General features: G+C 39.2%; 2 protein-coding genes across 2 annotated transcripts; one reads left to right on the plus strand and one right to left on the minus strand.

Moving 5' to 3' along the window:
• Positions 1-84: 84 nt before the first annotated feature.
• lsm11 (LSM11, U7 small nuclear RNA associated) lies at positions 85-2717 on the plus strand. Its single transcript, XM_046849382.1, has 4 exons — positions 85-729; positions 852-991; positions 1332-1415; positions 2181-2717. Exons 1-4 carry the CDS (start codon positions 273-275, stop codon positions 2379-2381), a joined length of 882 nt encoding a protein of 293 aa, XP_046705338.1. The 5' UTR covers positions 85-272; the 3' UTR covers positions 2382-2717.
• Positions 2718-3932: 1215 nt separating this feature from the next.
• clint1a (clathrin interactor 1a) lies at positions 3933-22199 on the minus strand. The gene is made up of 12 exons (XM_046849373.1): positions 22042-22199; positions 17098-17202; positions 15563-15659; positions 15148-15256; positions 13576-13740; positions 12323-12497; positions 10508-10733; positions 10212-10299; positions 8422-8499; positions 7297-7532; positions 5929-6112; positions 3933-5639 (listed from the first exon to the last, which is right to left on the minus strand). Exons 1-12 carry the CDS (start codon positions 22080-22082, stop codon positions 5320-5322), a joined length of 1824 nt encoding a protein of 607 aa, XP_046705329.1. The 5' UTR covers positions 22083-22199; the 3' UTR covers positions 3933-5319.
• Between the last annotated feature and the right edge of the window lie 475 nt (positions 22200-22674).

Here is a 22674-nt window from a genome sequence, read left to right on the forward strand (position 1 = left end):
CTGTTAAAGCTCCGTGTAGCACTGAGTAAATAATATTTGTTCCCAGAGATCTACGTTGCTTTATTAAAATATGCTGAAGAATACATGGCATCGCGTTTAACACTATAATTATTAAAAATTAGTGGCGCAAACGACAATCAGAGAACGTTTTTATTCGTCTCTAACACTCTCACAGGGGGCCTGCTTTTAAGTTGAAGCGTGTACTGGCTTAAGGATTCACGCCAACACACGCTTCCACCTTCAGTCCCCCGGAACCTGCGCTTATTTCAAATATGGAGGAAAGTGAGAGAGCAGTGGGAAGTGATAGCAGCTCACACCGGTGCGAGCAAACTGGAAGTGTAAGCACGTGTACGGAGCAGATCCCAGGCGAGAAGGATCGCGGTGATGTTGAGAAGAAACTGGATGTTAGTTCGGATCAGTTTGATCCTCTGCTTGCCTTGTATTCACCAGAAGTCCCTCTGCCGTATCCGAACATCAAGTGCTTTAACAACCTCGCCGAATATGAGAGTTTTATGAAAGGCGGTCGTGGCAGAGCGAAACCTGAGAATGTGGAGAAAAGGATTCGGAAAGCGAAAAGAGGAGTCGCGGATCCAGAGAGAATCGAGAGGCTGAAACAGCTCATAGTGAAGGTTCCGTGTGAAGAAGGAGACGAGGAGAGCGGCGGGAAGCGACATGCTGCTGCTGCTGCACAACGCAAAGCTCCTAAAAATGTTCTCACCAGGATGCCGTGTACGTGTGTCAGGTTTTAAAAAGCCCAAGACTTTACAAAATAGGACAAAAAACTTATTTGTGTGTTTGTGTGTGTGTGTGTGTGTGTGTGTGTGTGTGTGTGTGTGTGTGTGTGTGTGTAGTGCATGAGGGAAGTCCTTTAGGAGAACTGAACCGCTGCGTCCAGCAGAGACTCCGAGTCCGAGTCCATATTCGTTCCTTCAAGGGTTTGAGAGGAGTGTGTAGCGGCTTCATGGTGGCTTTCGACAAATTCTGGAACCTGGTAACATAAAACACCCGAATATTTATTTTCAGAACACGTTCAGTCTCGGTATAAAGTGAGTTTTGAGACACGACAGTGTGCGTGTTTCAGTCATGAAGAGAACACATGATAGCTGTAGATGCAAGGCTTCTTCTTCTTCTTCTTCTCCCTGAAGAGCACAAAGAAACAAACCAAAACCTAAAAAAGTATTGTTTCGATAAACTCTAGCAGCAAACAGAATATTGTGCAAAAAGTAGAGACTGTGTGTGGATTTTTTTTTTATGGGTGAATGTCACATCCTGTCCCCAGTTACTGCCATAATCATGTTTTTCCTCCATGAATGCTCTCTGTGGTTCTGTAGGCGATGGTGGATGTGGATGAGACCTACAGAGAGCCCTTACTCGGAGACGCGTTTTACCACGAAAAAGCATTGACCGTTACAAGGGTATGACACGTCACCTTTCCAGTTCACACACAAATATCTACTTGTGTTTGATAAATATCTCTGTGTCTTTCCTGCGAATAGTTGAATATTCTGGCCAGATAAAACCACAGCGGCTCCGTCAGGGACGTTAAATACTGCTGGCTTGTAAGATAAAGCTGCTCTTGGAAGCAACGGTGTGTGCTAGAGGGAGCGTGATGATGATTTGAAGGCCCCTGTGCAGACAGATGTTTAAAAGCGAACGCTGTGTCGGAATTCCCACAGCGGCCTCAGAGCGTTCAAGATAGCATCATCTTGAAATTCTTTAATTACTTAATAAATAATGAAGAAATCGTACACTTTTTTTGTAGCTTTTGGTCACAGTGGAAGTTGATTTCTGAGCTCAGGTGTGTTCTGGAGTTTCTGTGTGTTTCACTGTGCATGTGGATTCCCTCAGTAGTGTTCTGCCTGTTTCCCAAAACAAGTCGCTCTTAAAAAATACATTAGAATTTGGAGCACTGGACTGGTTTTCGGTTCAAGGCATTACTGCATCAAGTCTTGAATTCTTTGGATAGAAAGTGTCAATTAAAATGGAATATTTTGTCTTTCCAGTTTTGCAGTCATTATTAGCACTTAAAACATGCCTAGCACACACCCAGACCTCTGTTTTTGCCACATCTGTGTGACCAGTAATTGTGGTAAGAAAATGTCAACCCTGTTGACACCATGATTTAAATATTGGCAAAAGTTCTGATCCCACTGTATGTGTGAACCTCGTCTTGTTTACAGCTGTTTCAAAAGTTGCAAGTTCAGTCTGCGGCTGGGAAAGAAGCAGAAGCGGAGACTTCAAGGGCAAACAACCCGAGCGCTGATGCTGGTTTAAAGCAGAAGGTGCCTAAGCCGAGAGTGGAGTATGGACGAGTGCGTACTCGGCACGTCAATCAGCTCTTTATCCGTGGGGAAAACGTTCTTCTCGTGCATATTCAGTGAGAGTTGCAGCAGTGGTTATGTGGCATCGTTAACTGGTTCTCATGGAGGACAGAAGGACAGGAGCTGAGTCTTCTTATTGTATCATATTGATATGAAAGTAATCCTACTTGTAAAAGTGGAGGATATAAATAAATCAAATTCACACTTTGCAATAATTTGCAAGTGCTCACCATATTCAGATGCCTCCACTAGATGGTGCTATGAGACCGATATGACCAGCTTCTTCACAGCTGCGATTATCTGCTTTTCTTTGTCTAATATTACCAAGAATGTGTCTACCTCAATTTTCTTTCTTTATAAAAATAAAGAAATACAAGCTTGTCTTTGCAACTTGAATCCAAGTCCCCCGTCAGTACCAATTTTCATTTCAGACTAACGTAATTGTGAAAGAGGCAAAGAACCGAATGTCCTGTTGGTTTTGTCTTTTTTTTGTGGCAGTTAGAAATGACATTGGCGTCTCTGTAGAGTTCATAAAGCTCGGCGTGAATAATTGAGCTTTTAAAGTTGGAGACTGAACACGGCATTCAGAGGCTGTTAGTGTCCTGACAAATCTGACTGATTACTCTCTGCATACACAAGCCATAAATACACACTACTTACTGCAGCCCACTTTTTAAAAACCCATTTAATCAAAACATGTCATAGGGAGAAAAAAAGAATCCAGATGCATATATGCAAAGTGCATTTTTGTCGATTAGGGAAGCAGGTATGCGTTCTGGTCAGTCCTTTGTTTGCTAAGACACAAGTATTTCACATTTAATATCGACAGACTATTTCCACAATGCTATTGCAACATTCTCCATATTCAGTGTACATTTGAATTAGTGATGAACTCACAATCCAGTTTTACAGCTAATCTCTCAGGACATTTCTTTTCTCCAGATGTTTGCACCTGACACAGATCATTTATTTTGTGGGTTCAGAAAGATCTCCAAATGCTACAACAGTGAAGAATTAAAAACCACCTGATGAGCATTAGATCCTGGTGTCACAAAGCTTGCAATGAAACTCCTTATAGTTCTCCTTAGGCTTTTTTTTGCTGAGCCATCAAACAACTGATTATTATTCCTAAGTGGCTGTTTTGTGCATATTTATCATCTGGCCAGTTGGCCTTGGCTGTAGGAACCCACATGTGTCCAGATGGAGGCTTTTCTGCACCTGTACACACACTTACCACCAAAACTCAAAGTCGTGCACAGCATCTTCAGTATTTATTAATATTACAGCTAAACACAACCATGGCCTGGAATTTCAGTGCACTTTATATAAACCCGCCACAGTTTTGACAGACCAGGACTAATTGATCAAAAGTTAACCACAAATATTTACAAAAAATAAGTAATGGAAAGTAAATCTGATCTCACACCACTGACATTCCCTCAAGGACCATTTAAATAAATGTGCTGGCAGGAATGTTATGAAGTATTGCTTCATCATGGAATAGTTATATCTCAATTACAAAAAGCAATGTTTTATTACAACTTTTGAGCCTTAAAGAAAACAAAATTAAGAAAATAAGAAAATAAAGTATAACAACACAAACCTTCAAAATCCAAATGAAAATCAACTCTTTAATCTCGGACATAAAAGACCATCATAGGTACAATCAGATCAGTGTATGAATGTGAGGACATACACTTTAGAAGAAGGGATGTTTTGTTGGTTGGTTGAATTTGCATATAAAGTATAGTGTTTTTCAGTAAAGATCCATCAACCCCTATATATATATATATATATTTATATACGATACCGCAATCTTACACATATACCCTAACAAACTTAAAAAGACGTCAATCCCTTGGAAAGAAGAAAAGAAAAGGCAGATTTTGGTCATTTTGCGTGTGCGTGTAATGCTTGTACATGTGAGAGAAGGTGTCAAGTTGAGTTCCTTCTTCTGACAATAGAGAGATGGGCTTGAAGATTTAACATTCCACTCGGTGAGCAGAAGAGCACAGTGAACCTCACGCATCTCAGTATACAGCCTCACCCAACTCACTCATCATGAGCCACTTGCATAAAGGAAAGATTTAATCCTATTACGTGCAGAAAACAAACAAACGAAAACAACCCAAAACATTATCATTCACACTAGCCATGCAGTGAACATAGGGGGAACAAACAAACATAAAAAAAAAGGAAACGAAACCGTGCATACATATATGCTCAAATGTGTACAGTACTGAAATAAATACTGTAATCTTATTGTCTTCTTCAGAAAAAGGTATAGGCAACAGGTTGATAGGCACTGTGTATGTAAGGACATTGAAGGACCAGAACCTGCGGGTGTGTCTGATGTACATTCACATAAAAATGCAAAACAGATCACATTTCTATAAAAATATATTCCCGTTCCAAAGGCCACAGTGGTTGCTCTCAACATGATTCTCGCTCGCACTGTCTTTACTATAGTTCTGCGCTGATTCACACATCATTATAAGAATCATCATTAAATGAATAATCTTGTATTTAAATAACTTATCTTCTTTAATAGTATTTACAAGTTTAGATAGAGGATATTAAATTAAATTGAATCAAATCGAATAATCCTCAAAAACGACATGAAAGAGTGAGAACATCATTTGGGGCCAAGTCAATGTCATTCCGTTTATATTTATAATCTTAACTACAGGATCATATATATATATATATATATATGAGATCCTGTAGTTAAGATTCTTTCGAGATTTGAATGTTAGAAGTGGAAGTGCAAATCACACATTTCTCTCTCATGTGGACTGCTGTCCATGTGGCTACTTGTGGTACTCAGACTGATTAGATTCACCCTTTTACACATCAGTAATGTGTAAGCAAACAATAAAATTCTGGGCAGCCTTAATTGACATCTTTCAAGTAATCTTTGTTTGCAGCTCTTCAAAAATCCTTCATGCTCCTGCCTTCCACAAAGATTGTCCCAGCTTACAGACTCCATCTCTCAGATTCATTTGCCAAAGTTGGCAAAGTCAGCAAAGGCATCGTGCTTCGGTTGTGCCATAGCAGAGCTCATATTTATGCCTGGCACTGACATTCCCATCCCCATGCCAACAGCTCCTGGCATTCCCATGTTCATGTTCATTCCCATCATGCCCTGATTGAGTGGCAGGCCTCCCATAGGAGCTACGCCCATTGCTCCGCCTCCCATGGCAGGTGGCATGCCCATGTTTACCATCAAGGGGTTGGTGGGGGGTCGTACAGGGGCAGGGCCCGGCTGCACGCCAAGGTTCATGCCAGCAAAACCCTGTGTCATCATGTTGACTGGAACTGGAAAAAAAAGGTGTTTCAGGAAGGAAGTAATCCATATTCAAATATATTACATTTTGTAAGATCCATTTTGGAAAATATATTTGCAGCTTTCCAACCAAAATATTACTTGTAGTAAAGTGTTTGTAGAAAACTGATCAAAGATAAGTTACAGCTTAAAAGATCCAATCAATAATCCAACATTTTAAGCATATGTGGTAACCAGGGCGATTATGAAATTGACTGTAACCTTGTTATCAGAGGCAGACATTTTGTCGTGCTGTGTTTCTATGCAGTGTTGAGTCATTACCATGCTGCTGCATCATGTTGAGTGTGGGCTGACTTGGTTTCGGGGGCTGCATGCCAGGTCCCAGGTAGTCCAGACTGATGTTGAGATTGGAATCAGACCAAGTGGATGGCACGGAGGCCTTCTTGGCTTCATGTTTCTGCACAGAATGCTGAGGCACCAGTGGAGTTCCCATACTCTGCAGAGGCTTAACCCCAAAGAGGAAAACAACAGAGGTTTAAAAACTGAGGATGACCACTGCACCAAATGAATGACCGAGACGATGTCCTATTCAAGCCACCTAATTCAACTGTACTAATGATTTATTTACAAGATAGGAGTTTTACATGGTCAGGGGCATTTTTTTTTAATATCACTTGCATTTGGAATTTATTTGCTAAAAAAAAAAAAAAGAAAAGAAAAAAAATTCCTCAAAAGAAGAAGAAAAATAAAAAGTCAGAAAACGGGTCGGTGTGAAAAATTCTAGTGATTGAAGCAAAATCTCTTGAGGTTATCAGGTTTCTTGACAGTTATTAGTCTATAACAATGATGACTAAGAAGCTTTGTTTTATTGTTTGCACGTGTGTGTGTGTGTGTGTGTGTGTGTGTGTGTGTGTGTGTGTGTGTGTGTGGTGGGGGATATACTTTTTTTCTTTAGCCAAACAAATGTTGCCATTTTAAAGTAGGTCAGGTTTTTAGCATGCAAATATCATCTTTACATGAGGCTTTTGTTTCAGTTTAATGATTTTCTGACTCAAACTTGTTCTTCTTCATTCTGCTAGGCTCTGTGATGGGTGTCCCAGGGGGGCAGGGGTTGGTGGATAATGTGAAGGGGGTGGGTGGAAATTGTACCAGTGCTGTTTGTTAACCCTCCTTTGTCTCGCTTTCATGTTCTTCTGCTCTCAAAACCGCCTGCTCAAACTCTCAACCGATATTGTCTTTCCTTGGGTAAATCTTGTTTATTGAGCTTTTCCACTCTAAGCATACCGTATTAATTATGTTACAGATGGGCGTTCAGATGTTTTACTCGGTATACTCTATACACCCTAATGTGGTTTTAGAGGCGAAATATGAAGGGAATGTAAATCATGGCACGTGCTCGAGATTTTATGTTACAATTGCATACGTTTTAACTGCATATTACATAAACTTACAAATCAAATCAGACCAAGTTACTACAAATCAATCAGAACATCCCACTTAGAGGCTATTAACATGTTAACAAGAGTCTGCTCCACCACAAATGTCTCCAAACCTGAGTAGCTTTTATTACACTTGGTGGTTTGAGAAGAAAGTCGTTGCAAGCTGAAAGACTCACGGTCAATGCCAAATTTGTGAAAGATCAGTTAACTGTAAGAAATGCGTATAACAATAAGTGGAAGTTACACACACCTGAGATTTGGACATGGGAAGAGTACTGGTCATGGAGAAGTTTATGCTTTGGGAAGCGCTGATGTTGGTGTTAAGAGAAGGACCCATGAGGTCAAAAAGATCAGCAGAGGGCACTGTGGAGGCAGAAGCAGGTGCATACAGGTTTGTTGTTGCAGGGTTTACAGGCGGAGGGGCCGACTGCACATCTGAAAACGCGTTCCACTCTCCAAAATCTCCATTTCCACTAGGTGCTGAGGCTAAGTGGACAAAAAGGTTTTAATGAATTGCTCGAAATTAAATCACATGCTATAAGTTGGATTTGTTAATGTTGAGAGTGGAATTTAATTTTTTTTTATACTGCATTAAAGCACCTTTAACTATAATAAACTGATGATAAAGATCAACCACTGCAAAATGCAGTATCTGAAAATAAATCTACATAATCCTAGGCCTGAGCATCAGATTTAATCCAGCTCATTTCCCTTTCTCCCAAGCAGACCGTGGGAGATGTTTTGCCCAACACAAGTTGAAATGTGTCTGTCCTCATTAGCTTTAGCACAGAGCTCAACCATATGGCTTGCCCTCCTTTTCCTTTTCAATATTTAAGAGCTTTATGCTCTCTGGTTTTCATAAAAAGGCATATGATGACGACAACAGGCGATGGCCCCGTTGCAAATACCAACAGCCTTCTGTTACATTTGTGTCACTTGCTCGAAATAGCTGAAGTGCAAAAAAAAAAAGTACGTGCTAGGAGGGGGGAGTTTTTTCCTTCTCTTGAGGATTAAAATTCAAACTACTTTAATCGAACAATTCGATATATCAGGTCATGAAAGTAATAAATATTTACGTTAAAGTATCTTATAGGTCATTAGTTTAAATAAAAACCCATGAATCATTTTATCATAAACATTATAAGTAAACATAAGTGCGAGCAAATATACAGGCATTCCAAATAAAATGAAAAGTGAATGTTGCTCATAATAATTTGAATAACTTTTTTTTTTGTTACATGTTTATAATATGCTTACATTGTTTTTTAAATAATATATCAAGTCTTATTGCTAAATGGGTTGTTATAATGACAACACCAATAACACCCGTGCAACTCAATGCTAAATTTCTGATGTACTGTTAATATGTGCTTACCAGCTGTTGTAGGAAGACTGGCTGTAGCTGCAGCTGATGAGAAATCTGCAAAACCTCCAAACAGGTCTGAGCGTAAATCTAGACAAGAGCAGAGAGAAAGAAAAAATAATAAAGATTTTAAAACAAGCACTGTCCTCCAACACAGTCCCCACCCATTACCCACCTGCACCAACACAATGACCAACCATTACCCACCTGCACCAACACAGTCCCCACCCATTACCCACCTGCTCCAAAACAATCCCCACCCATTACCCACCTGTACCAACACAATTCCACCCATGCAGGTGGGTAATGGGTGGGGATTGTTTTGGAGCAGGTGGTAGCTCCAAAACAATCCCCACCCATTACCCACCTGCACCAACACAGTCCCCACCCATTAGCCACCTGCTCCAAAACAGTCCCCACCCATTACCCACCTGCACCAACAGAGTCCCCACCCATTACCCACTTGCACTAGAGTCCCTAACCATTACCCACCTGCACCAACAGAGTCCCTACCCATTACCCACCTGCTCCGAAACAATCCCCACCTGCACCAACACAGTCCCCACCCATTACCCACTTGATCCACCACAGTCCACACACAGTACCCACCTACACCACAGTCTTCAACCGGTACCCACCTGCTTCAACACAGCACCCCACCCATTAACCACCTGCTCAATCACTTCCAAGTCAAAATCCACCTGCTCAAACACAGTCCGCACCCAGCACCCACCTGCTTAAACCATACTCCCAGCCAGTACCCTACTGCTCCAACACGTTCCCATTCAGTTCCTGCCTGCTACAAAGCACTGTCTTCACCCAGTATCCGCCTTCTCTAACAAATGCTTGTAATTGCTTTGACAACAAACGTTAGATATTTCTGTATGTTTTTTTTCCATGGGTTGGTAAATATAGCATGCAAATGACCAGTCTGACCATCAGATTATTACAACTTGAGGGCACCTAGTTCAAACCTGCACCGAGGGAGCAGCATAGTGCCCTGCATCTCATGGTCAGGGTCTATTCCTCGAATAGCTTAAGATCCCTCTTTCACTTAAATTTTTTTGGTTGAAATGTACCATTAAATGCAGATCGGAGAGTACCAAGATTTCATCTTGCTATCGGGCTTAACATTACAAACCCTGAATTTTATATCCACTGTAAAATACATGCAAGTATGTAACTATGACACCGCTTCACTTTGCTCTATAAATACCTTTAGAGGAAATAAGACTGGCTGTTGGCTTGTTTTCTGCCCACACAAACTGTCCTTGTTTCTTGTTGGATTTAGTCAAATGTGGTTAGAAAACTGATGCTGAGAGACAGAAGCAGCTGTTTGACTGATGTATATTAGGAAAGTGGAGAAAGAGATAGGGAGAAATGAGAACGACACATCTGCTCAGCACTCCACCTCCACATGGGACCACTCTAACATCTGGTCCTGGCAACTAACTGCTCCAGTGGACAGGGGCTACAGGACAGCCCATCTGGTGCACTTTGCGCACATGCACGCTTGTGCACACTCATGTGCGTGCCCACACACACACACACACACACACACACACACACACACACACACACACACACACACACACACACACAGCCTTCAAAACCACAACGCCAGGTGATGACACTTATCATCTTCCGTAAGCATCACCATGGAAGTCCTTAAACTATTTGCTTTAAATAAGACTGAATTGCAGTAAATTATATGATTTAAAAACGCATAAACTGCAAACATGGGGCAAACCTAGATATTCCTCATTACTAGGAATTATATGAACACTTGTGTGCGAAATAACCTGTAGAAGCTGGCTTCACCGGTGTAGAATCTGCCATGAACAAATCCACAAGACCACCACTGGACTGATTTGTACCTGAGACAGTTGGCTGATGAAAAGAAGAGAAACATGATTTATGGCATATAATCAATGTTGTGGATTCTCTGAGTACAGTGCTTATCCATGTTTATCATGTGATTTTATTTTACAGCAGTGTGTTTCCATGTTCCGGACTTCACGTCAATTAAACTGCGTTACTGATGTCATACCAACTGACAACTATAAAGGGCTAAATAAAAAAATAAAAAATTTATTACCTTGGTGGCATTTGTGTTTGTGGCAGATTTATCACCAGTGTAATGGGCAGCTGCCCCCAGGTCTATAGTTTTTGAAGGGGTGGATGCCTTCTTTCGCGTAGCAGTAGTCTCAGTGGCCTGAACAATCTGAACACTTTTGGTCGTCACGGTCTCCTCTTCATCTTTAAATTCATTTCTGCCCGACTGCCTGCTACGGAACTCTTTATTTCTCTCCTCCTCTGTCTCACTTGAAGATGAAGAAAATAGTAGTTTCAAATGTTTGCATACATTCTCTCGATGTGCACAATCACAATGATTAGAAAGACAAAATGTTGAAGAGACCTTGTGCAAATGCAAATTATAATTGAAAACGGTGTTATGCAAATATTTTGAAAAGCATGCAGCAAAATGATGCAACCACCCCTACACACACACACACACACACACACACACACACACACACACACACACACACACACACACACACACACACACACACACACACACACAAGATCCCATGCCAACTCTATAGGAAAGTTTTAGTTTTTATGTTATTATCGATTAATTTGAATTTATGGTTTATGTCAATGTTAAAACAATATTTTTTACAATTTCACTTTGGTTTGGCTAGCTTCTGTAGTCATGTAAAGCCCCCCCCCCCAACTTGGGAAATACAACATGGCAGCATGCTCTGACGAAACCAATAAACTTGGTCTGGGTTTGCAACTTCAGATGTTGTAAGCCTGCTGTAAAACCTCTGTGAAGATTGTAGCAACCAGGGAAAGCAGTACAACTAATTTATACCAGCACCTCACTGTGTCCCATATGATAAGCAGGATGGAAGATATTACTGATGCTGTGGTGTGTTCCATCGGCAGACATTTTGCCCATACATGAAGTTGAAAAGCCTGGATTTATTCATACGCTCAAAATAATCGACCCTAAATTGAAACTGAGCTGACGTCCTACTTGTTGTCCCCAGATACAGACAAAGACACTGAGCCACTTCAGTGGTGGAACAACATAAGCCTTAGTAATCTGGCCAAGAAGTACCTCTCTATTTCTGCTACAAGGGCTCCATCAGAGAGGGTCTTCAGCACGAGTGGGGGCATTGTAACATGCCACAGGAAATGATTGAGGCGTGTCTCAATATTGATGTAGTGGACAGGCTTGTATTTCTTGCTAAAAAAAAACTTGTAAAATGCCCTCTGGCACCTGTTCAATTTTATTTAGCATGTAAGGTGCATGTTGAACTGGTTTACAAAATTCTCTCTAGGGATTTTTTTTTCTTCAGGTAACTATTTATTTTATAAAAAGGTTACTGAAATTAAGTCTACAGTTTGCGCTTTACAATTCCCTCATATTTTGTTAGATTACTTTACTTTGCTAAAATAACCAGAAGTTGTCTACACTCGTGAAAGTTTGCACTTTATTAAACCCGAAAAAGGTTTTTATGTTGTATTGATTATTGTTTTTCTAAAGTAACACAAAAACTTGTTTGTGAGAGTAAGTTTGCACATTTAGTACAAAAAAAAAAAGCAGTTCATGTTTGGTTAATTTGTTTTTGCTCAAAAAACAAAAAAAAAATCAAAATTCCCCAGAGATTCAATGCTCTAAGTGCAGCATTTGACAGTTAATCCAGACACCTAATCCAACTCATGGGGGTCTTAACATTTATGACTAGCTCATGTGTGTTGGGAGCAGGAAAAAGCTGAAAATCATCAGAAGAATGGGAAACAATGACTGGAGTGTAGTATTCTTATGCCTTTCCCCAGGTTGATGTGCTCAGTTTTAAATGTGTGTCACAATAGAAGCAAAAGAACCTGAAGCACTGACCCGAATCTCTCTGGGGAGTCATCTCTGTCTTTCTTGCGGAATGTGTTTATAGTGTCATTAATTGTGCTGCCGATCTTGTCGCCGATCTCTCCCAGTTTCTCACTAAACGGGAAAGTGCCTTTATTGTTTTCCCAGTCATCGTCCCACTTGGAGCGCGATTCGTACCTGTCAGCACCTTCAACGAACATAAAAGAACAAAATGAACACATTAACGGTCAGGTTTTTTTTCCAGTCAATTGAATTACACAATGAGTGTAATTAAACAGTCAGTTTAAAGAGAGATAAACACGATTGCAAAACTTACAAGTAAAACTTGTTTTACCCTTTGGTACTGCAATAGCTGAATCATTTAAAAATGCCTATGAGATCTTGGGCCATCCTATCATTGTTTTGTAATAGTGAGCCACTACCCACCTCATCCTCCACATCAACAAGCCAATTCTTTTGCATTAAAAAATAGAAACCGAAAAACCAAGAAACTCTCGGCCTGCATCAGCAAGAATTTGGAGGTGTACAGGTGTTCCGAATACAAAGAGATATATATAAATATATTTTAGAAATAATAGATTTACATTCACAATTTACAGAGGGAGGAAATGTGTAATGTGCAGTGAGAGGAAACATTAATGGCTTTAAAATAGTTTGTTTTGGCATCTACTAAGTAAATACAGCAGCGACCAATTCAGAGGAATCATTAGATCGCACTTTAATAGCACAACTATTACCAATATATGTTTTGCCACTATGTGTATACAACGAAAGAGTAAATGAAACAGTTTTTTAAAAGAATCACAGAAACATGGAGCTTTGACTGATGAGAGATTATATATATATATATATATATATATATATATATATATATATATATATATATATACATATACACACACACATACACACACATACATACAAAAAAACAACGAATGGGCAGTAAAGTAATGAAATGATTAACTTTAAATAATTAAATATATATGCTGTCATGTGGTTAAGGACATAGATTCCTACTGGCAATCAAAATAAAGCCAGTTTACTCATCCGTCAAAACAAACCTCCTGAGAGGATGAGAAAATCAGAAGAAAGGAGAGAGAAAGAACCACCATGGAATCACACATGATAAACAACTCCCCAGTCATAGCACATCCAATTTACGTGCAAGAGTCCCTGCTGAGCATTAGGATGGAAGTGAGTGACTGAGTATGAGAAAGAGAGAGAGAGAGAAAATGGGGCAAATCATTTCTGAGAGCAGGACTCACCGTATCTGAAGTCCCCCATGCTATCAGAGGACACGCCGATATATTTGTCCCTGTTTTTCTTGGCCTTCTTCCTCTCCTCTCTCAGTCTGTCATCGTCTTGCACAAACTCTACCATCTCCTTTACCTTCTGCCGCACGTTGATGCCTTGGTCCTTCCCATTCTCATCTGCAAAAATGACCTCTTGCTGGCTTTAATCTCTTTAAGACTATGCCTGCTGTGCAAAGCAATATCTATGCATGGCAACAATCTGATGTACAAAACTTCATGAGGCACAATTCGGTCAAAACGTTTTTCATCGGCAAATATGTCAAAAGGAGCTAGTTTCGCGTTTGGCCCAAGACTGAAATTACTATACAATATTATTTATATATATATATATATATATATATATATATATATATATATATATATATATATATATATATATATATATATATATATATATACACAATATATTATTACAAAGTTTAGTTACGATGTAATAATGGGAGCGTTGTAAATAATCAAATAATTTGCATTTATTAACTATGACAAGGATTTTGGCAAACCATGATTCATCATGATTTACTACACTGTTTGCATTGAGCACTCTCGGTCTAGTTGCACCTTGTATCTTTCTAGAAAATGTTCATGTAATAGATCCAGATTAATAAATAAATAAACTCCAAGGAATATTTGAATCTTCAAAAACAAAAAGGGGTTCTGTTACTTGTATTAAAAGGTACTGCTGTGCAGTGCCTAAATATTAATTGTTAATCATTTACTCTAAAACGGGTAGGAACTTTCTTTAGAAAATTAAGAATAAATAAAGACAATTCTGATTGTAAAAAAACATACATTTTTATATAAATAGCAAAAGATGACTGAGGGTGACGTATGGTGGCAACCCCGTGCCAAAAAATCTGAGCGCAATTATCGGGGCTCTTTTTAAGTTTACAGAATGATAAATTACAACCACTAAATAGGAAATAGGAAAATAAATGTGCAAAGGAGAGCAACTATGAGCTTGCTTTGAACCCTAATCCAGTCAAGATATCTGCTCTGCACACAATATAAGCTCTGGTGCAAGAGCCAAAATCTTTTTCATCTTTACCCACACCCAAGTCAATAAGGAGCTATTGCTTTTTTATGAATACTTTCTCTTTTTATCAGCACTAACTTCTTTTTCAAGGAAATAAGTTCAGATTGGCTGCATGCCACAGTGCCTAACCAGTAGCAACGTTACCTGTATTTGATCAAGGTTCAATTGTATTATACGCATTGTATGCACAATGCAACATAGTAAAATGTTTTATCAATAGATGCTATTAACGTGAGCCAATGCATTTGTTTCTTTTTCAATTATAGTTTTTGAAGTGATATCTATCATGAAGTGATGCTTTCTTTTCCTCAACAGAACATGAACTGCATATGTTTGTTGTATCACTTTCGGTTAAATGCATTTTTCTATTACATCATGTAAACGGCTTAACAACTGAATAATTCTTAACGCATTTGGTTGGAAACAGATTTAGTGGGGTAAAAGTGAGTAGCACACTATCCCAATGTCTAGCACTAATGCTGCTGACTCACCTATACAGTGATAGCTCTCAATTGAGCGCAGGTCATACAGGTGCTCTCTTGTGCTGGTGACCACCCGCTCAGACCCATTTCGCACCAGGTAACCCAGCAGCAGTAACGACTGGAGAAAACAACAAAAATAATTCAGTAAGTTTAATTAAAAAGCACAAACTATTCTGGATTTGATGAAAATTATTCATATTAATAGTGGTAATCCTTCCCTAAAGCAAGATGTGACATTTGTCTGAAATATCATAGACAAGACTAAAATGTTCAGAACCATAAAATTTACTGGGAAAAATTAATGAGGTAGAATTTGACAACAGTGAAGACAACAAACCAAAAGCTATGATGGGACTATCCCGTGTGTAAATCCTATTCCGTCTGAATAAAGCTACAGTAAACCCCCCTCCTCTCATTCATTTACCTTATAAACTCGCCGCCAGTTTTTCTTGTTGTCCTTCAGCATTCGGAACCACAGCATGTTCATAACTTCTGGAAACTGCTCATACATGAATGTAGACCTGCACATGAATACAGACAGCGATGAAGCACTGAGCTAATTCAAGGACAGCGAACAAGACAAAATGAGCGCTGCGGAAGATCACTACAACTAGGCCAGTCACAATAACTACATTTTATATATTGTACCAGATATTTTTGCAATATACAACATTCTTGTAGATTTAATGTGTTTATTCCCAGCTCAAATTACTGGGTGGGATGGTTATGTTTTGGGTGAGATTTTAGGTTAGTCATAGTGCCTATTTTCACTGAAACTGCTTTTAAATAAAGTGGACACACTGGCTTATTCACGTTAACTGGCTCTCCTCTCTTATTCAGCTTAATGCCCAAATGTTGCCTCACTGGCGCTGTGAATTAGGCTTTAAAACCAAGTCCATTTAGATTTAACTTTTCAGAACAGCTGTGGTCCTAAGAAAAACATTAAATAACACTTGGAGTAATGCCTTCTTTTCGCCGGTCACTGCCCGCTCTGTGTGTGGAGGAGCTGCCTGAGCCCTGCCCCCCCTCACACAGAAAGTAGACTCAGCGTGAACGGCAACATTTTTGAGGCTTTTATTTTGATCAAGGTCATGTCCAATTCTTGTGCGGTAAGTCAATACAGTATTTACTGCGACGGGCCTAACTACAACCCTCACAGATACACTATACGGCTAAAGGTTTTTGGACACCCGCACTAATATTTGCTTGTTAAACATCCGTTTATGGCTTTAGTCCCTACTTTGCTGTAACTTTCACACTTCTGGAAGGCAAATTGTTTGATTGGTGAATGGATTTGTGCTTATTCAGCCAGAACAACATTAGTGAGTTTGTACTATTGAAGGCATGGCTGCTTCTGTTTAAAAAAATAAATTCCACAATGCATTGCAAAAACCAAGACATATTAATGTTGTTTTAGTCCTTAATCAATTACTTATATTAGCAATGAATTTTTCTTTTTAAATGACCTTTTATATATAGTTTGATTGAGTCAACTTTTAAGTGATAATCCAGAAAAATCTTACAATCTAACTTATCAACATGAAAAAATGAGTCTGACAAAAAAAATATTATATATATATATATATATATATATATATATATATATATATATATATATATATATATATATATTTTTTTTTTTTACAGTGAATGATGAGGAAATGAGAAGGTTCATCAGTATTGATGTCAAATACTTTGTCATGTAACTGGAAATTGAGCAATCACCAATCTAAATGTGTGTGAGCCAGGGTCCTTAAGAGTGGCCAAACTCATGTGCATAACATCCTGATTCATGAAGTAGGGAGCAGACGAAAACCTACCACATGTTTTTTATAGCTCACTTATGAATAGGGTATGTGTCATGCTAGAACACGTTTGGGTCTCTTAGTTCTACTTAAAGGAAAACATGATGCTAGGTGCGATTGCCAGATTTGGCCATATTGTGTAACTCTTACTTACTTGGCTATCTCTCCCATTAGCTGTCCTGAGGGTCCCCATGGGTCATCGTTTGTGGCCTCTCGAACCTTAGATTCAATTTCTGAATAGTTCATAACAACATTGGTTCTGTAAAGGAAGACCACATGAAGCAGCAAAAGTTTAAACATAGGCTAATTATGAGATACCAAAGAACAAATGAAATCAGAAGTTGTTCGAAAAGAAAGAAAATTCCCCCTCAACATGGAATTTCTGCTCTTAAAAGTGGGAAGGTCCCCTCAAGCGCACGTTCAGCATGCAACCCATATCAACATGGATGTTCAGAAAATAAAAGTATTGGCACATTTTACCGGGTTTGGGGGCCATTAATTCATACAGAAGGTTTCTCCTCTTTATTTCATCTTACCATGAACTATGAGAAGACTCATGTACTGTCATTGCACCTACATTTTTGTACAGCAAGAAACTGGGCAATAACTGGGCATATTGTTGATAGTTTGATCAGTTTTACACTTGACTTATACTATAGGATTTTACACAGCAAATGTTTTAACTCACCATTTAATAGGAAGTTGATAGCGAAAAAAACAGTCATCCAGGAAACAGTATAGCGGTCAGTTTTTAGCGGTTTTAGATTCCTTTGTTCAACTGTGTTGGAAAAAGCAGGTGTGTTCTGCATCACCTGTTACTCAGAAGCACTAGTATCAAGAACCAGGATTAAGAGTTGAAGCTCTATTTCCTGCTCAACTAGATGTTCTACAAAAAAGGACCTGAAACTAGATTAAAAAAGTCCAGCAGGGGAATACTCTATCCTCGGCCATGGTTTTATTTATTTTCCAATCTTTGCGATGTGTTGTGCAATGAAATAACTGAACACACAGCAATCTCATGTTTGGTTGCAAAAAATATATTTTTTAAACCAGGTCAACTTGGCGTAACATAAAAATCCACCTGGTAACCATGACATCAACTCTCCTGTTAACTTCATCGGGAAAGAAGAGAACAGTGATTTATACTTCAATTGGCTTCTATTAGTATTCCCATTTCTGACCATTAGGTGCAATAACTCCACCAAGCAAGATGGGGGCAGTGAATAAATGGCCCACAATTGCAAAACACAGCACTCGTCAGTCTTAGCTGCAAAGAACCTGATTCCACTTCCTTAATCAGTACTTAGTTTCCAATCAGCAATCAATCCTGAATGAATGCTCTTCAGCTACACGAGCCTTTAAAAGATATTACTGAAGATCTCTGGTGACCAAATCAGTGGAAGGACAGATTATTGATTAATTCTCTGTCAAATAGCAACATTATATACAACACAAAACACACACAGTGGGGTTCTATCCTTACACCCCTACCCAGCCATAACAAACAAACACGCCGTGCCTTGTGCTTACTTTAGCCTTGTCAATAAATGGAACATTGCCATACACGTTTGACTACAGCGACAAGATTAACCTGGTTTCATTTATATAAAAAAAAAGAAAAAAAAAAAAGAAAAAAAAAAGTGTTAATTTTTATTTCAGGAAATACATTCCAACTTGCATCTCTCACTCTACCCTATCACCTCAAGAGAAAGTCCTCCTATTTTCATAGGTACATTTATGCAACAGGAAACAACACACACACACACACACACACACACACACACACACACACACACACACACACACACACACACACACACACACACACACACACACACACACACACACGGGTCGTCCTGGATTTTATCTTTTGTGGTAAAGGTTGTGGGCGGAGAAAAACTATAACTAAAGCAAATAAGGAGAGAAGCAAATCTGATAGACCTGGCAATGCTTCTTGTTTCCTAAGAATGATCAATGTTACTCAGAATTTGGTGGCTAGCTTTACCATGTTCAATTGGATATTAAAACATTGCAAATGACGGACAAAAACCTTGAAAAGTCCCCACCACACCCTGTTCTTCCTGCTGGTTTTACTTGTGGGAAATAGAAAGAATTTGTTCATGCTAATAATAAATAAATGTTTGAAAGTTATAACTGTTTCTGTAAGTGTTGATTCGCAAAGCATATTAAAAAGGGCAAGATTGCAGCACAGGTTGTGAACTGAAACCTGTTACGCAGCAAAGGGATATGAATGACAAAACAGGTAGTCTGGTTCTGCAAGTGAGAGCTGAAAAATTAGGTGGGGCTGCAGAGAATTCAGAGCAAACAGGTTCATTGAAAGTGTGAACCTTAAGAACTTCCATTGAAGACCCGCAACGCTCGAAATAATCTGCGGGTTTTGACAACAGCCCACTTAGCTTTAGGACCAAGCCACTGTTTCTCCAGAGCAAATAAAATATAATGATATATAATATTACACCCCCCCTGCTGAACAGTATATACTGGCTTCACCGAGACGTCTGCAATATGCAGATGCATTGAGCAACGCAGCCTTTTTTTTCCCCCTTTTCTTTTTTTATAAACACCACAAGCAACAAGTCCTGAGAATCACGAATGTAGCACCAACAATTACCAAGCATAAAAATGTTAGATGCAAAAAAAAAAAAAAAAGAATGCTGTACATAACCTTAAACCTGAATTTACATTTACAATTTTTGCTGGCATCGCTTTTTCAACGACCCAGATCTGTTACACAGATACATGCTGCTGCATTTTCTTTATTTCCTGCTGATAGTGGCTTTCATGAGATGCGTCAACTTCCCTACTGTCAAGACTCAGAATATGACTGCTGTTTGCTCAATACATACTTTTACAAAGCACTTCCTGTAATAAAAAAAAAAAAAAAACCCTTAGCTGCTAGACTTTACTACAAATTAACAGTTACAATATAGTTCCCCTTCACTTGAACAAGACGGTATTTAAACAAAGACCTGCTGAAAAAGCCACACAGCAGAGAACAGGTCAGGAGAAAACTGGGAAAAAAAACAAAAAACAAACAAAATGAACAGCACACACTAAATGTCAGACAGAACAACCGTCTGTTTTTTTCCAGGCGATGGCAAATCACGGTCCATTCTTGAGATTTAAAAAGCAGCAGCACCACCACAAAAGCAAAGAAGTTGTAATTTTAAGTGTAAGCCACAAAAAATAACTACACATTTTGGAACAGTTATTGCTTTATAATTTTCAAGCCCCACCTTTTAATTATTTATGACTATTTTGTCATTTGCTGCTTTAACCAAAAATCCAACAATTAACATTCCCTGCTTATTTCATGTGGGTGTAGATGTGCACAAAAAAAAAAAAAAAAAACATTAATCTGTGCAGGCTATAAAATCAGACTTTTCAGGAAGTGATTTATTCTGGTTAATTTTGGATGGATATGGAGCCTATCCTGGGAACACTAGGAGGGAGGTGTATTTGTGCACTGCATTTGTGCTTTCAGTTCATGTACAGGCATGTATTTAGGAAATAGACTGAAACCCACCTGATAGAGACAAGCAGAATTCAGGGACAGAATCAGGGACAGGATTAGAAAGCAGAAAAAAGCAGAATCAGGGACAGGATTAGAATCAGGGACAGGATTAGAGACAATAGAGTCAGTGGCAAAATCAGAGGCAAGGTCCGGGACAGGATTAGACACCATCAGAGTTTGAGGCAGGATCCAGGACAGGATTAGATACTATTAGATTTAAACGCCAGGATTAGAGGCAGTCAAAGTTAGAAACGGGGTCCGGGAAAGGATTAGACACAGTCAGAGTTAGAGGCAGGATCCGGGACAGGATTAGATACTATTAGATTTAAAGGCAGGGTCCGGGACAGGATTAGAGGCAGTCAGAGTTAGAGACGGGATCCCGGACAGGATTAGAGGCAGTCAGAGTTAGAGACGGGATCCCGGACAGGATTAGAGGCAGGGTCTAGGACTCTGGGCTGTGAGGTATGATTTCTTGCCACTGTACCATCCTTGTAATATACATATCAAAGAAATGGTTTATGACTGTAAAGCTGGAACAATGCATCCACCTCAACCCAGATCAGACAATTTATCACTTCAAGATTAGATATCCAACCCAACAAGGCCATATTCATTTCAGTTCACTTTAAGTTGCCATAATAGTAGTATTTATGTTTCATTTTAAGTGTTTAGGGAAGCAAGCTCAAAAGCAGGCCATGTCCACAGGCCATTTTTTCCAACACAGGCAACTTTATCATGTTTGCACTCATACAAAATTTCTCGTGCCTGATTAACGTTACTGTGACTGAAATCTGAAACCATCAGGTCGGCTGAAGGATCGAACAAAACAACTCAGCTAGAGATCGTATCTTTCCTCTGCATGTGCATAATCATGTGAAATTCAAACTTGGATTAAAAATGAGACCGGATTCCGCCATGTAACTTGGCAACACCCGAGACAACTCCTGTGGTTTGCTTGCAGGTTCCAAGCAATCGATCAAAAGCCGACTTCAATAACCTTGTAATCCTAATCAACATTAGCAGTGTCATAATAGCGCAGCGAAGTGAGCTGGACTTGTGTTAACAGCCCATTAAGCTCATTGTCAACAAGTTGCATCTAATCAGTTCTGCAAATCCCATTCAAAACTCGGACCTGGCTGGCTATATCCTCTGTATTTACTTATTACAAGCGGAAACTTAGCGTCCATACTATCTAGCTAATGCTACATATATAGCAAATGTATGCAAGTGGTTGGTGTGAACATTTTTAATGGAAAACCAATTTAAACCAGTCACGATTAATGCCATAAAGAGGCCAGAAGCAGCAATCTACTTCGGCTAACAATCTCGACAGTTGCTAAACTAGCCACCTAAGGTCAACAAAACTCGCACCTTGGGTTAGCTCGCTAATGCTAACTAGCGCGCTGCTATCAAAAAAAAAAAAAAAAAAAAGAGTGCGACGTGACGTCAGGGAATGAATACGTGTCTCTTTCCGAACAGGTAGAACAGGGAGCGTCGACGGAACAGCCGAGTATCTTCGAAAAAAAATAAAATAAAAAAATAAATGAATAAAATAATACTTACGCTTTATCAACCAGTTCTCTAACTTTCCACATGTTCAACATCTTGACTCAGTGGATGAAGGTTTTCCGTCGCGGGAATCCCGTCTTCCAGCCCGCGTTTCTATCCAGTAGTTGTGAAAGTCCGACTGTCGCGAAACCAAAAGCTTCAACTCTCCAAACTAGTTTCAGGCTGCGCGAGTGGCAGTGGGCCGGCCGGGTTGTCATGGTGATGAGCCTGCTACGTCACATGCGTAGGTTACGCAAAGGACGGAAGGAGTCCTACACCCCGTGTTGAATGAGTTCGACAGCACAGAGTTTGAACCGATAGAGTTACTGCATATCGCGAATAGTTCATGTTTAGAAAGGCAAAAGGAAACTTTAATAATAGTAGACGACCATGTTTCAGATATGTGCAGTGAGCTGGATATAAAATAGAAGAATTGTACAAAATCAATGAACAAATCAACGATTATAGTAAGAAATGGTTTAATTGTTGATTTCATGGTTTAAAGTTTCTTTCTCAACTGCACCATGGTTTGTTATTATTATTATTATTATTATTATTATTGTTGTTGTTGTTGAAAATAATAATAATAATAATAATACATTACTAATAATAATAACCCAGCCATTAGGGTTGCGTTAGGAAGGGCAT

The sequence above is a fragment of the Silurus meridionalis genome, chromosome 5 (genome assembly GCF_014805685.1).
Source record: "Silurus meridionalis isolate SWU-2019-XX chromosome 5, ASM1480568v1, whole genome shotgun sequence".
In the NCBI taxonomy this organism is placed as follows: Eukaryota; Metazoa; Chordata; class Actinopteri; order Siluriformes; family Siluridae; genus Silurus; species Silurus meridionalis.